Genomic DNA, 14,442 nt, shown 5'->3' with positions numbered 1-14,442 from the left:
TCTAAAATATTTTAACTATACATGACAATACGATATAAAAACAGGCTATAGACTACCAACAACTAAAGGTAGATCACCATACCAGGGACCATGGGGACTTACAGTACATTTCCAACCTGCATGGACCCTAGCAGGATTTACACCATCCCTTCAGCCGTTAGCAGTTTAGCAAATCTAGCCATACATTAAAAGAAGAGGTATTCTGCGATTAAAAAAGTAGAACATTTTAATTCGTTAGAATATAGTTTGGTTATATATTGTAATGGTAATTTTATACGGCGTTGGGTAAGAGATGGTTCATCTGCCTCGACGTAGAGACTGTCAACAGGAGATGTTCAGAATGACCCTAGACAAAGTCTCAGACCTTGGTGGTGGACAGAATCTAATAGTTTTAGGTTGCTTTTGCAGGCTCCACCATATACGATGGAGCCATAATCAAGCTTCGATCGGACCAGTTACCTATAAAGGTGTAGGAGGGTAGCTTGATCCCTCCCCACTTTGAATTAGAAACGACTTTCAAAAAATGCTTTCAGGCATTTAGTTTTTAGGGATTTGATACGCGGAAGAAAGGTGAAATAGGAGTCGAAAATCCGACCTAAGAACTTGTCCTCTTTTACAACTTTGATGGGAGTGCCATTTAAAGATAGTTCTGGGTCCTTATGGGGCCCTAAACCTCCAGACTCCCGTCCTCCACGGACACAGGGTCGCAACCCACGGCAAACGGCTTGGTGGACCAAATATACCCCCGGGTCCACAGCGGGGGGATTGAAGAGTGCTTAGCTTAACACCCACCACGAGGAGGTGGCTCTTGACGGGTGTTCAAATAAAGTACATATCTCCTCTTGCTGATACTAGCACTTGTTTCGAGGGAAACTGTCAGCACAGACCATCAGGAGTGTGTGTATGTGAGTTAAGTTTTAGGCGCTTTTAGCAATATTCCAGTAATATCATGGCGGGGGACACGCGAAATTGTCTTCACACATTTTACCCATACATTTGGGGTGACGAGCGAACAATTTAATCACTAGGCTATCCCACCGCCCATCATTGAAAGTCACATCGGCAATATCTCAGTGAGTGAGGGGCGGTAGGGTAGCCTAGTGGTTTAAGCGTTCGCCCGCTACGCCGAAGACCCTGGTTCGATTCCCCCACATGGGTATAGTGTATGAACTCCACTTTTCTGGTGTCCCCGCCGTGATATTGCTGCAATATTGCTAAAAGCGGCGTAAAACAAAACTCACTTACTCACTCAGTGAATGAGTGAGAGAGTGAGCTTTAGTGAATTTCAGTGAGTGATCGAATGAGTGAGTGAGTGAGTGAGTGAGTGTTCACTGCACGAAAGGCAGTAAGCACCTCCAACACTGCGCTAAACTCTAACAAATGGAGTGTTTGAAAAAGGTATCCCCGCGCAAATAACACGTTATCGTGAATTTTATGATACAGTGGAACAATTACTACATACAATTGTTTTGAAACTAGCAAAAATGCATGTGTTTTTCTAGTATCTATTCTATTTTAAATACATTACCTTAGAATTTTCACAAAATTGTACAAATAAACTAGGAAATTGATTGGTCATTCACATATATATTTTGAAAACATTGCAATGACAAAATATTTTTGGGCAGGCAAAATTTGGAATGCATTACATTTCTATACAATTACCAATAATGGACAAACCCCATTGTGTCCCCAGTATTACTAATAGGATGAAGATATTTAAGTATACAAGTATAGACACATAACTTACAAATCCCAAGGCGCCCATATACTGTCTTCAGAACTATCACCTCGACCAGAAATGGACCACGGTGGCGTGTGTGTGGCAAACGTAAAAAATGTGTTGAGGATTTTTTTGGGAAGAATAGCCACCCACGATCCAAGAGTGTTTGGCCAATGAAACGAACAGAATAGACACATAAAATCACATTGTAATCGTAGACGGAACAGCCGCCAAACACAGTATGTCGATATTCTCAAGTTATATTAACCTTTTTGAAAACATTAAGAGACTTTTTTTTTTCTTATGTTTCAATTCTATGAAGTATCCTCATTGTCATAGAAGTTCCATCAGTTGTTTGTACTCACTGTTTACAAATTCGTTATTCAATATTTACCACCAACTGTAGCTGTTGCTATACTGACACACATTGAAAACGCTAAGCCCATTTTAGCAATGTCTAACAAAGCTTTATGAAGCAATTTCATTTATCACACGGAAATATAGTGATGTAAAGTTGCCGAATACAAACATATGCACATCTAGGTTCGAACCCTTTTCATGTTTCTGGCATGGGTACAGTTCTCTGGCAGATTCCTTGGAATTTTTGGGGTGCACGATTGGACGCATAAAAGGCACCATGGTTCAACCGTTCCACTAGCAGTCACAAAATGCCAAGGCTCGGAGAACAGCAGAGGGAACAAGCTATCGGGATGCTGTTGGTGGGAACATCACAAAGTGGGGTCGCCCGCCACTTCAGAGTGAGCCCATCCTCAGATCCCCAAATCGTCATCAGCAAACTGGAAGCGTCCGTGACCGATCCCCGACCAGGCCACACTCCGGTCACGACGGCACGTCCAGACCGGCAGATCCGACGAGTTACCCAAAGGAAACCGCTTTATATCCCTTAAAGTACCTCATTCCTTCCACGCATTCTGATTGATTTGACGTAGTTTCGCACATAATATCCATTGATAGTTGGGACGAGTTTTCGTGGACGTTACGGACAGGGGCAAGTGGTGACCAATGGGTCAAGCCCCTCCTGCTTGACTGTATTGGTTTTACAAGGGATAATTATTTCAGTGCAAAAATAGTCAAGGATCTTTTGATAGCGTTATTTTTCATTTGGTTATTGACTTCTTTAAAGAAATCGATTGTTTCAAATTTTGAGTAATTTAGGTTTTGTAAATAGATAAACGGTATCTTATAATTGGTAGTATAAATTAGCAACATATATTGTTAGTGGATGTATAGGCAAAGGGGCTTGAGGTACCAGAAAGGTAATTTCCTCCTGAGAGGGTACATAATGCCACGTCATTCACAGAGTATTTATTTCTACAACGTTTTTAATCGGGGAGTATGAGTTCATTTAATCTTTAGCTAAATTTGTCATACTCGCCAACATTTGAATCCAGCTACTGTCCATGCGGGTAGCAAAAGAATTGTAAGACCCCATGGTGCCTAGTATGGTGATCTACCTTAAGTTATTGGTGATCTATAGCCCGGTTTTATATTGCATAGAAATAAAACGTCTATAATTACAAAGGACAAAGTCCACTAGAATACCTTAAAACTAGATATTCTAGTTGCCTTTCCGTCCTTTGTTGACGGCGCTAATAGTGTGGCTTTATTTGTTATCAATGACTTGTTTTAGCCACGACATGGCTAACACAAACAGTCCGGTATTCCGACTGCCTATGTAAGGACGACTGCGAGTAGGATAAAGCTGTTCGAAAGAAACTCCTTGAGGTTGAGCTACACATCCACTCACCTCATGTACATCCCCGCCGGCAAATCAGCTCATTACAATCTTGTCATGTATTTATCATGTAATGGATACCCAGCTAAAGAAGGTTAGACTCAAATTCTTAATTCTGAGCTGGTTCCCTTGCATTAACAACATGAAAACAACGACATAGAACATTGTTCCTCGAGTTGTTCAGATCAGCTGAAATAAAGACAGTCTGTAGAAACCTCCACACATCTGGTTGTTGTTGCCAGCACATGTAGTGTTGCAGTCCCCTTCGTTCTGGACAGTATACTTCACATGGTCATAGGAGTTTCCACATACACAATGCACATAAGCCTGAAAGAAAAAGTTAGTATGTCATTGTGTTGTCTTGCATATAAAGTAACAATATAATTTCACATTCATCATAGTTACAAGTGACAAGTTTATTTGCATTTAAGGCCACATGGCCCATAGTGCTTCTGCACTTGTATAATGTTTGACCGCCTCCGTGGTGTAGTGGTTAGAGAGTCCGCCCGGAGAGCGGAAGGTCGCGGGTTCGATCCCCGACCACGTCATACCAAAAGATGTTCAAATACGGTACCTGTTGGTCCCTGCCTGGCGCTCGGCATTAATGGGTACAACAAGGACTAGTCGGCTCGGAGTCAGTATAATGTGTCTGAGTGGGGTATCCATGCTTCATTGCGGCATTGTCTCCCAGTGGGCTAGGCACTATAAAACCAGCTTAAGTCTGGGCTAGTACAAGCAGCCGCACATACACATACACGCCTGCACGTCGTCATATGAGCGAAATATTCTCAAGCACGACGTTAAATCCATTTTCACCTCACCTCACTTGTATAGTTTTCAGTTTATGCAGTGGGAAGATTCCGTTTCAAATACAATGATCCATTTTTGATAACTGAAAGGATTTTTGAATGACATAACTGGTATCAGTGGGAGGATAACTATAATAAGAAAGCTGCAAAAAAGTATTTCTCTCCTAGACTGGAAATAAGCACATTCCAAGAGGAAGCGAAACGCGTCGTCAGGGATACGTGAATTACGATGTGTGCACAAACTCATTTGGGGATCATCATTTGCTTTTCACAGTTGATACTGAACTTTCAAATTCATCATACTACTGCATGAAAAGAAGTTGTGACGGTTGTGTGATGTTGACTGTGCAGTGATAGAACTAACCACTCGCATAGTCCGCTTTGCTTCAACTGGGATGTGTCTCGTGTTGGATGAATATTGCGACTGAAGTTCAAACATGATTTCTGATGTTTGATTTGTGTTGTATCAGGTGTCAGGTTGAATAAAGTTCAGTTGTTCTGTTTTGTTGCGTTGATTTGACTGCAATGGAAAGGTGTTTTCCATCTCGATTCAACTGAGTTGTGTAATATTTTGTTGGTAATAGGCATCGACTACACTGCAAAGCAGCCTTTTGTATTCCCAGGTGATGTGGGGTAGTGACCCCTTTCGAAATATTGATCATAATTCGTTTGACCTTGCCAGGTTAGATATACTTTCTCGCGAGAGTTACGTTCAATGTTAGGATGCAGGGTACAGAGAGAGTACTTACCTGTAGTCCTGCAAGAAGAAAGTTGCCCTGTCTGCACTGAGTCAGACACAACTCGTAAGTCATGGAGTCGTTCACGATGTGTTCGTCGTTGATTAGTCTTTCCTTGTCATCCAGGTAGCATCCCAGATACACATACCCTGCAAACAGAGCATTGGGTAACATGTAGGGCTTACTTCTTACATACTGAAACAAATGTAAGCTTCTATTCTTTGCTTGATGTTTATGTAATGCAGTGTGTAAACAATGGCGACTTTATTACACCGAAGAAAAGTGGTTTAACTGAAGAAAATAGCATATCGGGCTCAAAAAGGTTTTGGTTTGAACTGAAAACTTTGAACACTTCTACCGTAGCAAAAAACAATATTAGTTTGATTGAGTGGCATCGACATTTTAGAAATCTTTTCAACTTCGAAACTGAGAATAATACTGATAACTTTGTTGACGATGCAAATCTATCAACATCACCTGATACTAATTTTGCACTCACAGAAGATGAGCTGGATTATCCTATTAGAAGGGAATAGATTAAATGCTAAAACCCAATAAATCAGCAGGAATTGATGGCACAATTAAGAATTCCGCAAATATCATAGCACCACAACTAGAGTTATTATTCATTATTATATTAGAAAAAAGTACTTTTCCAACTAGTTGGACAACTATTGGCCTGCTCCGTAAACAAGGCAGTTTCGATAATCCAAATAAGTACACAGGCATTACTCTTCTGAGTATTTTTAGTAAGATTTAAACTTCTATCATTAAAAACAGATTAGTGTCTTTGGGAGAAGCATTGACTATGATAAATGAATCTCAGGCAGGATTTAGACATGGATTTAGGAAAACTGACAATATGTTTATATTACAAAGTATTATACAGATATACCTCAACATCAAAAGTGATAAACTATATGCTGTTTCCGTTGATTTCGAAAAAGCATTTGATTCAGTTGACAGAGAAAAGCTATGGTCTATTTTAATAAGCATGGTCTCAGTCTGAAAATGAAAAAAAAATATTCATAATATGTATGAACATGTTAAAGCTTGTGTCAAGAATAACAATGACTTCTCAGATCCTTTGAACTACAACTCTGGTTAAGACAATGCAGTATACTTAGACCATTTTTAATCTCATTTTTTTATCAATGAATCAGGATGACAAATTGAAAGCAATTGTGTGTATGGAATACGGTTACACCCTGACCTGGTACATATTTTCTTCTGCTTTTTGCTGTCGATATCGTATTATTCTCACGCACTGTTGCAGGTTTAAAGACCTATAGAAGAACCTGAGAGTTATTGAGGCAAATACAAAGTATCTATAAATAGATACAAAACCAAGGTGGTAGTTTTCAAAAAGGGGGAAACGAAAAATGGTGGCATAAAATCTTGCAAGCACAAAAGGTCATGATTGGTATCTGTAAACAATTAAGTGTACATGGAGCCATTAATCTACGTTCATACTTTAAAATATTTGATGCCAAAATTAGGTCAGTTATATTGCATGGAGCTGACATCATGAGTTTGAATTATTACAATGATATCGAAAGAGATCGTAAAATTTCTTGGTGTTACATCAAATACGACGATTACAAAGAATGTGATAGATATCCTATGCGAGTGAGTGAGTGAGTTAATATTTATAGTCACATCGGCAATATTTCAGCCATATCGTAACGAGAACAGTTTATAATTATATTATAGATCAATAAAGTAGGACATTAAAAAACCTGTTGATGAAGAACAGTAAAACTACTAGTGTATCACAGATATCTATTTAAAACTAGCATTTAAATCTAAAATATTGGAACTATAAATGACAATACAATATAAAAACAGGCTATAGATTGCCAACAACTGAAGATAGATCACCACACTAGGGACCATGGGGACTTACAGTACATTTGCTTCCTGCATGGGCCCTAGCTAGATTTACATCATCCCTTCAGCTGTTAGCAATTGAGATATATCTAGCCATACATTAAAATTACACGTATTCTACGATTAAAAACCGGAAAGTTGAAATTTACTTTGAATGTTTTGGGACTTACATACCCTCTCAGGAGGACAATAATTTTACAGTACTTTAACCCCCTCGAGGATACAGCCACTAACAATCTCAGTTACTATTTCAAACTTCCAATCACAAAATATTTAGCTATTTACAAATCTGTTAACAAATTCAATTCTTTTAAAAAAGCAATAATTAAATGAGGACTTATATTAGTAAAAAGATCCTTCATAGTTCGGGATTTGAAATAGATATCCCTTGTGATGGAGTACTCAACACAGTCAAGCAAGACATGCTTGACCGTGATTCGTTCATCACAAGGGATACAAAATGGAGGATCCTCACCTTTTAATAGGTACTCATGGGTATATCTTGTGTGGCCAATACGACATCGTCGTATGATGACCTCTTCAAATCTGGACTGACAACCCAAGTAAGTGTAACCGATAGTTGGTTTTATTTCATGTAATTTATTGATACCTACTTGGGTGTCCCTTCTTCTTTGCATCAGATCACGTATATAAGATCTTATAGCAGCTTTGTAATCAGAGTATGGGATCAGAAGTGGTGTCACAGATATGTTGATTTCCGCCTTAGCAGCAAAATCAGCCATTGTGTTACCAGAAATGCCAACGTGGCTGGGTAACCAACAAAAGACGATGTCGCATTGGCCAGTAGCAAGCTCATTATACAATTCAATAATTTCTAATAAAAGTGGATGTTTAACAAGAAAGATTTTTAATAGCCTGAGGACAAGAAAGGGAATCGGAAAAGATGATGTTTTGCTCATATTTACGGTGTTTATTAATATATTTAAGAGCTGTTGATATGGCGTTAGCTTCTGCTGTGAAAATAAGTCTGTTATTTGGTAGACGAGAAGATATTGTTCGGGATCCAATGACAGTGGCACATGCCACCATCCTTGGACCCATCTGTAAATAAGGATTTGTGAGTATTATATTTATTTTTTAATTGATTATATTCTTGTTTATATTGTAATTCATTAGTTACAGATTTCTTAAACTTTGTCAGAGTTAGGTCAACTTCAGCCCTCACCAGTTGCCAAGGAGGAGAAGAAAAAAGACGGAAAGGAGCAATACTTGCCAGCTCAGTGCCGGCAGCAGAAATGAAAGGCTTAATTCTGTGCCCAAGAGGCGGAACAAGAGAAGGTTTTTTGTTGTATAAATCCTCATAGAGGGGATTAAAGACACAGTTAAATGCAGGGTTAGACTCGCTAGAATATAGTTTAGTAATGTATTGTAAAGATAATTTTATACGACGTTGTGTAAGAGAAGGCTCATCTGCTTCAACATATAGACTATCAATAGGAGAGGTTCTAAAGGACCCAAGACAAAGTCTTAGGCCTTGGTGGTGGACAGAATCAAGTAGTTTTAGGTTGCTTTTGCAGGCCCCACCATATACGATGGAGCCATTATCAAGTTTCGAGCGGACCAATGATCGATATAGGTGGAGGAGCGTAGCTTGATCCCCTCCCCACTTTGAGTTGGAAACAACTTTCAACAAATCATGTGCCTTCGGGCATTTGGCTTTAAGTGATTTAATATGCAGCAAAAAAGTTAAATGGGAGTCGAAAATTAGACCCAAGAATTTGGCCTCCTTAACAACTTTGATGGGAGTGCCATTTAAAGATAGTTCTGGATCTTTATGCGGCTTATATTTTCTACAAAAGTGTAGACAATTAGTTTTGGACTTGGAAAATTTAAAGCGGTTTTCAAGACACCATTTATTTATTGTATTTAAACACAACTGCAATTGCCGTTCAATAGTATGCATATTTTTACCACGACAAGAAATATTAAAATCACCCACAAAAAGTGATCATCAATTGAATCGTTTAAAACCTTGGATGAACTGTTTATCTTGATACTAAACAATGTGACAGACAAAATACTGCCTTGCGGGACACCCTGATCCTGATTGTAATGGTCAGACAGGGTTGAACCCACTCGGTCTTGAAATTGTCTGTCATTTAAATAAATTTGATATAAATTGAGGCAAACGGCCTCGTAATCCAAACGGCCTCGTAATCCAAAGTCATGTAAATCTTTTAAAATCCCATGTTTCCATGTCGTGTCGTATGCTTTTTCTAAATCGAAAAAGATCAACACTGCATGTTGTTTATTAATGATGGCATTTTTCACAAAAGACTCTAAACGTACTAAAAGATCGATGGTACTACGGTTTTTACGGAAACCACATTGTATATTAGTTATCAGGTTATTGGATTCCAAGTACCGAACAAGTCGATTGTTGATCATACGTTCCATGGTTTTGCAAACGCAGCTAGTCAGTGAAATTGGTCTATAATTAGCGGGATCAGTATGATCACGTCCAGGTTTAGGTATGGGAACATTAATAGCATCCTGCCACGACGAAGGAAAATTTCCAGATGTCCAAATGTCATCAAAAATATGTAAGAGCGTCTCTAAACATGAGTCAGGTAAGTGTTTCAGGAGTTGATAATGTATGTTATCAGCCCCTGAAGCAGTATCATGAGCCTGATCAAGAGCAGTATGTAGCTCATGTATCGAAAAAGGTTCATTGTAGTCTTTCCCATTATCTGAATTGAAATTAAGAGATTTCTTTTCTTGCTGTTTTTTTTTATATTTTTGGAATTCAGGTACATAGTTAGATGAGGAAGAATGTTTGGCAAAAGTTTCTCCAAGTTTATTGGCTATGTCAGATTTATCAGTTAATAATTCATCTCCATCTTTGAGATGCTTAATGCTAGATTTAGAGCCCTTACCTTTGATTTTTTGGATCATATTCCAGACTTTAGACATCGGCGTACGCGAATTAATGTTTGATACATAATTTTGCCAAGATTGGCGTTTACTTTGTTTAAATGTTCGCCTTGCTTTAGCATTTAAAATCTTAAATTTATTCAAATAATGCACCATGGGGTGTCGACGGAAATAATGTTCTGCCTTTTTCCGTTCCTTTCTAGCTTGTTTGCATTTATCAGTGAACCATGGTTTCCGAACATGTGGAATTGCATAGGACTTTGGTAAACACTCGTCAGCTATGATATTCAGTTCATTAGAAAAGTAATTTATAGCATCACGAACATGAACGAAAAGTTCAGGTGTAAGTTTTGTAGCACAGAGAGTTTCATATAAAGGATCGTGATGATGGAAGAACATCAGATGGGTTTATAGGTTTGAGGACTGTGGGAAAATGGTCACTTCCAAAATGGACTGACCATTCAAACTCAATCAGTAGATTAGTGTCAGTAATAGACAAATCAAGAGCTCAATATGTTCCTGTGCCTGGGTGTAAATATGTGTTTGAACAATCATTATATATGAATAAATCATTGTTGGAAATAAACTCCTCCAGTATTTTACCTTTAGCGTTTATAGTTGTACCACCCCAGAGTGGGTTGTGGCCATTTAAGTCACCCATAATAATACAGGGTTTCGGAAGTTGATTGTAAAGGGATTGAATATCAGCCAGCTGAAGAGCTGAAGATGGCGGAATATATAGCGAGCAGAGAATAAAAGCAACGTGCAGAGTAATGCGTACTGCAACGGCTTGAAGATTAGTTTTAAGCAAAACAGGGCTTTGGAGTACATTATGCCCTACAAGGATGAAAGATCCTCCCGTGGCCCTATCACACGGAGGAGAAAAAGAATGATATGCATTGAACTGACGTAAATTGAAATTATCTGACTTCTTAAGGTATGTTTCTTGAAGACAGAATGCTGATGGACTAAAGTCCTGGACCAATAGTAGTAAGTCATTAAAGTTGGTCTTCAGTCCTCGACAATTCCACTGTATAATATTGTTTTGGGAAGCTATCTTTTGGGTGGAATGATTGGGGATCTACCCCGTACCGTCTTAGAGGGCGACATGCTATGCGCCCGTGGCAGGATGTTTTCAGCCACATCCATACTTTCGAGAGATCCAAACTTATTAGATAAATGGATCTGATTATTTGACCCCTTTGAAATCCGATCACTTGGAACTTCAGATGTTGGGTTAGTAGTTGGTTTGTCTCTATGTAATTGCTTTCCTTTCTTCCCTTTGGAGTGACCACTGGTTGGTTTCGATGTAGATGGTATAGATGGTTTATCAATCAAAATCTCTTCTGTCTGGGAACCTGACATAGACCTAGTGACTGGTGAAATAAGCTGGGTAGATTGAATGGTTGATGTTATAGGTTTGTCTGACTTGACCCAGGTCAAGTCAGTCTGACATCCAGTTGAGGACATTACTACAGTGCTAGTGACTGCAGCGGAATATGTAACGTGCAGAGGAGTTGAGGACTGATTTGTGAATAGCTTTTTTGCTTCAAGATATGAAATGTTCTTTTCACATTTTAGTTTCAAGATTTTTGATTCCCGTTGATATACACGGCAGGACTTGGACGACGCGGAATGTGGGCCGTCACAATTTGCACATTTATATTCTCTTTGACAATCTGTATCCTCATGGCAGTCTCCACAACGATAACACACCACAGGGTTTCGACACGAGTGCGACCCGTGACCAAAATGTTGGCACTTATAACAACGGAGTGGATTGGGGATATACACATCCACCCCGATGTTAAATAACCTGCTTTGATCGATTGCGGGAGAGAAGATCTAGAAAACGTTAAGAGGTATGTGTTTGTTTTGGTTACAATGCCCTCTTTCTTGAAGGTGAAACGTTTCACTGCCGTAACACCCTGATCTTGAAGCTATTCAGCAATGTCCTCTTCACTCATATCACACAGACAGCGGGCCCTGTCACGTATGATACCATGACAAGTATTAAGAGTCCTGTGCACAGACACAGCAACCTCGACATTTGCAAATGTTTTAATAGATAACAAATTGAGAGACTGCTGCCCCCGTGCACATTCCACCAGAAGGGAACCAGTACGGAGACGGGTGACATTTTTCACCTCGCCACAAATCCCAGGGATAGCTTTAGAGATAGCAAACAGGTTTAGCCTAATTGGAAGAAAATCCGTAGCTTCGATAACCAGGAAGCGAGCCCATGATTCGACGTTTGCAGAAGTATTTTCAGTAGAGTGATCTATTTCATGTAGACGCCTCTTCTTTTCATTTCGAGTTGAACCAGCTTGTATTTGAGACATGGCTCCCCACCCACCATGGAGTGTCAACAAGGACGATGTCAATATGCACCGGATATCCAAGATGCTGACACCTGGGATACAGGGATGGTATACTGCAGAGAATAAGACTTGAATAGCTGCATTTATCTACCAATTTAATGCTTGACTGGTTCGGCCCTTAAGAAATTGGAGACATACATCATTCAGAGGTCAACATCACCAGATTGGCCCATGAGCCACCGCCTTCTGGCATAGGATTCTAGGCAAGTTAATATAATCAATAATTTTTGGACAATAGTTCAAAATACCCAAGACCCAATGATAATTTGAATGTGCAAATATAATCACCATGCACAGGGCTTGGCGTGACCAGCCGATTGATAGAACCGGGCCAGTTCTACCACCTGTCTAGGTGAAGTAAGGGTCGAAGTGGTGTGTTGGGCAAAAGGAACACAGTTCCAGGCTCCAAGTGCCCTGAACCACAGGACTCCCGCCCTCCACCTACACAGGGGCGCAACCCACGGCAAACGGGTTGGTGGACCAAACATGCCCCGGGTCCACACGGGCGTTGAAGAGCTCTTAGCGTTACCCAGCACCCACCACGAGGAGGTGGCTCTTCACATATGCCAAATGGTGTTTAGAAAATGGTTTTAGATTATACATTCTGCATTGGTGGCTAAGTGACACATATAAAAAAATGATGCCCTAAATTTTTGTATAATTGGATGTTTAAATTTCCCAGGAGGTCGGCAACCCAGGACTCCTGGGTGAGTGTGAAAAACTATGTGCAAGAATAAATGTTTTAATCGTGATACGACATGGAATGTATCAAAAAGAAATGGACACAAAGAAAATATTATTGCCATTTTAACAACTTTCTTACCTGAACTGTAAGAAATATATTATTCAATGAATTAATGTGGTGCATTTCCTTATGACTAACCGTGTTTGATGAAGGTTCTTGCACCGGGAGCTTGAACATCAGATGTTGACACCGATGAATTGTAGAGGTGGCACTGCCCTACATGATGTGTCAAAGAAGCGCATGTGTCATCCTGGGCACAGAGTATCCCACAACCCAGCTGACTCTCCATGTGCAGGACGTTGGATGGGATCTCTCCAGACAGTTTATTATTCAGCTTGTTCTGTCTCACAAAGTATTGATTCAGATAATTCCCCCTGTGCAATAAAGACTGAAATGAAGAGACAGAGGACAATCACCATCATTTTCATCCTTCCTCACAGACGTTTAACAAGCTATGAATATATAACAACTGATAACAGTCCCGAAACAGTTCCTCTGCTACCGATATATGAGACTTTACATTACATCGACGCTCCCCACCCTTTCTCAATCACTAACTGGATGCATCAACCATTCTTTGAAAAGCACAGTGGGCAGAACACGTCGATCTATCTGAGAACAAAGATGAACTAAATGAAATAAAAAACAACCCGCAAGAGTGCATACACTTAAAACTGTGACAACAGTAAGTGAAACATTAACGATCCAACAATGTCAAAACGATTGTTGCTATAGGCACAAACACTGCACAACTCCCAACACATCTCTCAAGTGAGGCGACCGCCTCCGTGGTGTAGTGGTTAGAGCGTCCGCCCGGAGAGCGGAAGGTCGCGGGTTCGATCCCCGACCGCGTCATACCAAAAGACGTTAAAATATGGTACTTGTTGGTCCCTGCCTGGCGCTCGGCATTAATGGGTACAACAAGGACCGGTCGGCTCGGAGTCTGTATAATGTGTCTGAGTGGGGTATTCATGCTTTACTGCGGCATGGTCTCTCATTGGGCTAGCACTATAAAACCAGCTTCAGTCTGGGCTAGTACAAGCAGCCGCACATACACATACACACGCATGCACGTCATATGAGCGGAATATTCTCAAGCACGACGTTAAACCCAATTTCACCTCACCTCACCTCACCTCTTACCTCACCTCACCTCACTCCTCACCTCACACGAGGCATCTTACAATATGTATGCCTCTTAAGAATATTGTTCATATGTTCTTAAGAGAGTATGTGAATTGAAAATTAGCATAGCATTTCAGCCATATAGTGAGTGAACGAATTATGTATAAGAAACATTTGTCACAAAGGACAGTAAAACATTAGCAAGATGTCACAATGTGAGTCTAGAAACTTACCCTTTCAACGATTAATAACAAACAATTTTAACACAAAGACCAGTATGACGTTTAATACCATTTCTGTACGAGCTATAAACCACCTCAGTGGGCGTTCTGGGGACTTCCTGTACTTCAACTTCATGCATGAACCCACAACAGGATTTAA

At 39.9% G+C, this 14,442-nt stretch overlaps 1 protein-coding gene across 1 annotated transcript; it reads right to left on the bottom strand.

Moving 5' to 3' along the window:
- Window positions 1-3,397: 3,397 nt before the first annotated feature.
- On the bottom strand, window positions 3,398-13,462 carry LOC124282294 (kremen protein 1-like). Its single transcript, XM_046718252.1, has 3 exons — window positions 13,075-13,462; window positions 5,038-5,174; window positions 3,398-3,806 (listed from the first exon to the last, which is right to left on the bottom strand). Exons 1-3 carry the CDS (start codon window positions 13,223-13,225, stop codon window positions 3,660-3,662), a joined length of 435 nt encoding a protein of 144 aa, XP_046574208.1. The 5' UTR covers window positions 13,226-13,462; the 3' UTR covers window positions 3,398-3,659.
- Window positions 13,463-14,442: the final 980 nt, after the last annotated feature.

Source organism: Haliotis rubra, unplaced genomic scaffold, assembly GCF_003918875.1.
Source record: "Haliotis rubra isolate DU_JTF1 unplaced genomic scaffold, ASM391887v1 Scf1088, whole genome shotgun sequence".
NCBI classification, from domain to species: Eukaryota; Metazoa; Mollusca; class Gastropoda; order Lepetellida; family Haliotidae; genus Haliotis; species Haliotis rubra.
This window is presented reverse-complemented; position numbering and strand designations above follow the sequence as displayed.

What these genes read in the sequence shown, in the direction of transcription:
- LOC124282294 (XM_046718252.1), bottom strand. Translation starts at nt 13,225, where the DNA reads ATGGAGAGTCAGCTGGGTTGTGGGATACTCTGTGCCCAGGATGACACA. An exon ending in AAGAACCTTCATCAAACACG is followed by an intron (nt 5,175 to 13,074) that starts GTTAGTCATAAG and finishes CTCTGTTTGCAG; the next exon opens with GGTATGTGTATCTGGGATGC. An exon ending in TTCTTCTTGCAGGACTACAG is followed by an intron (nt 3,807 to 5,037) that starts GTAAGTACTCTC and finishes TTTTTCTTTCAG; the next exon opens with GCTTATGTGCATTGTGTATG.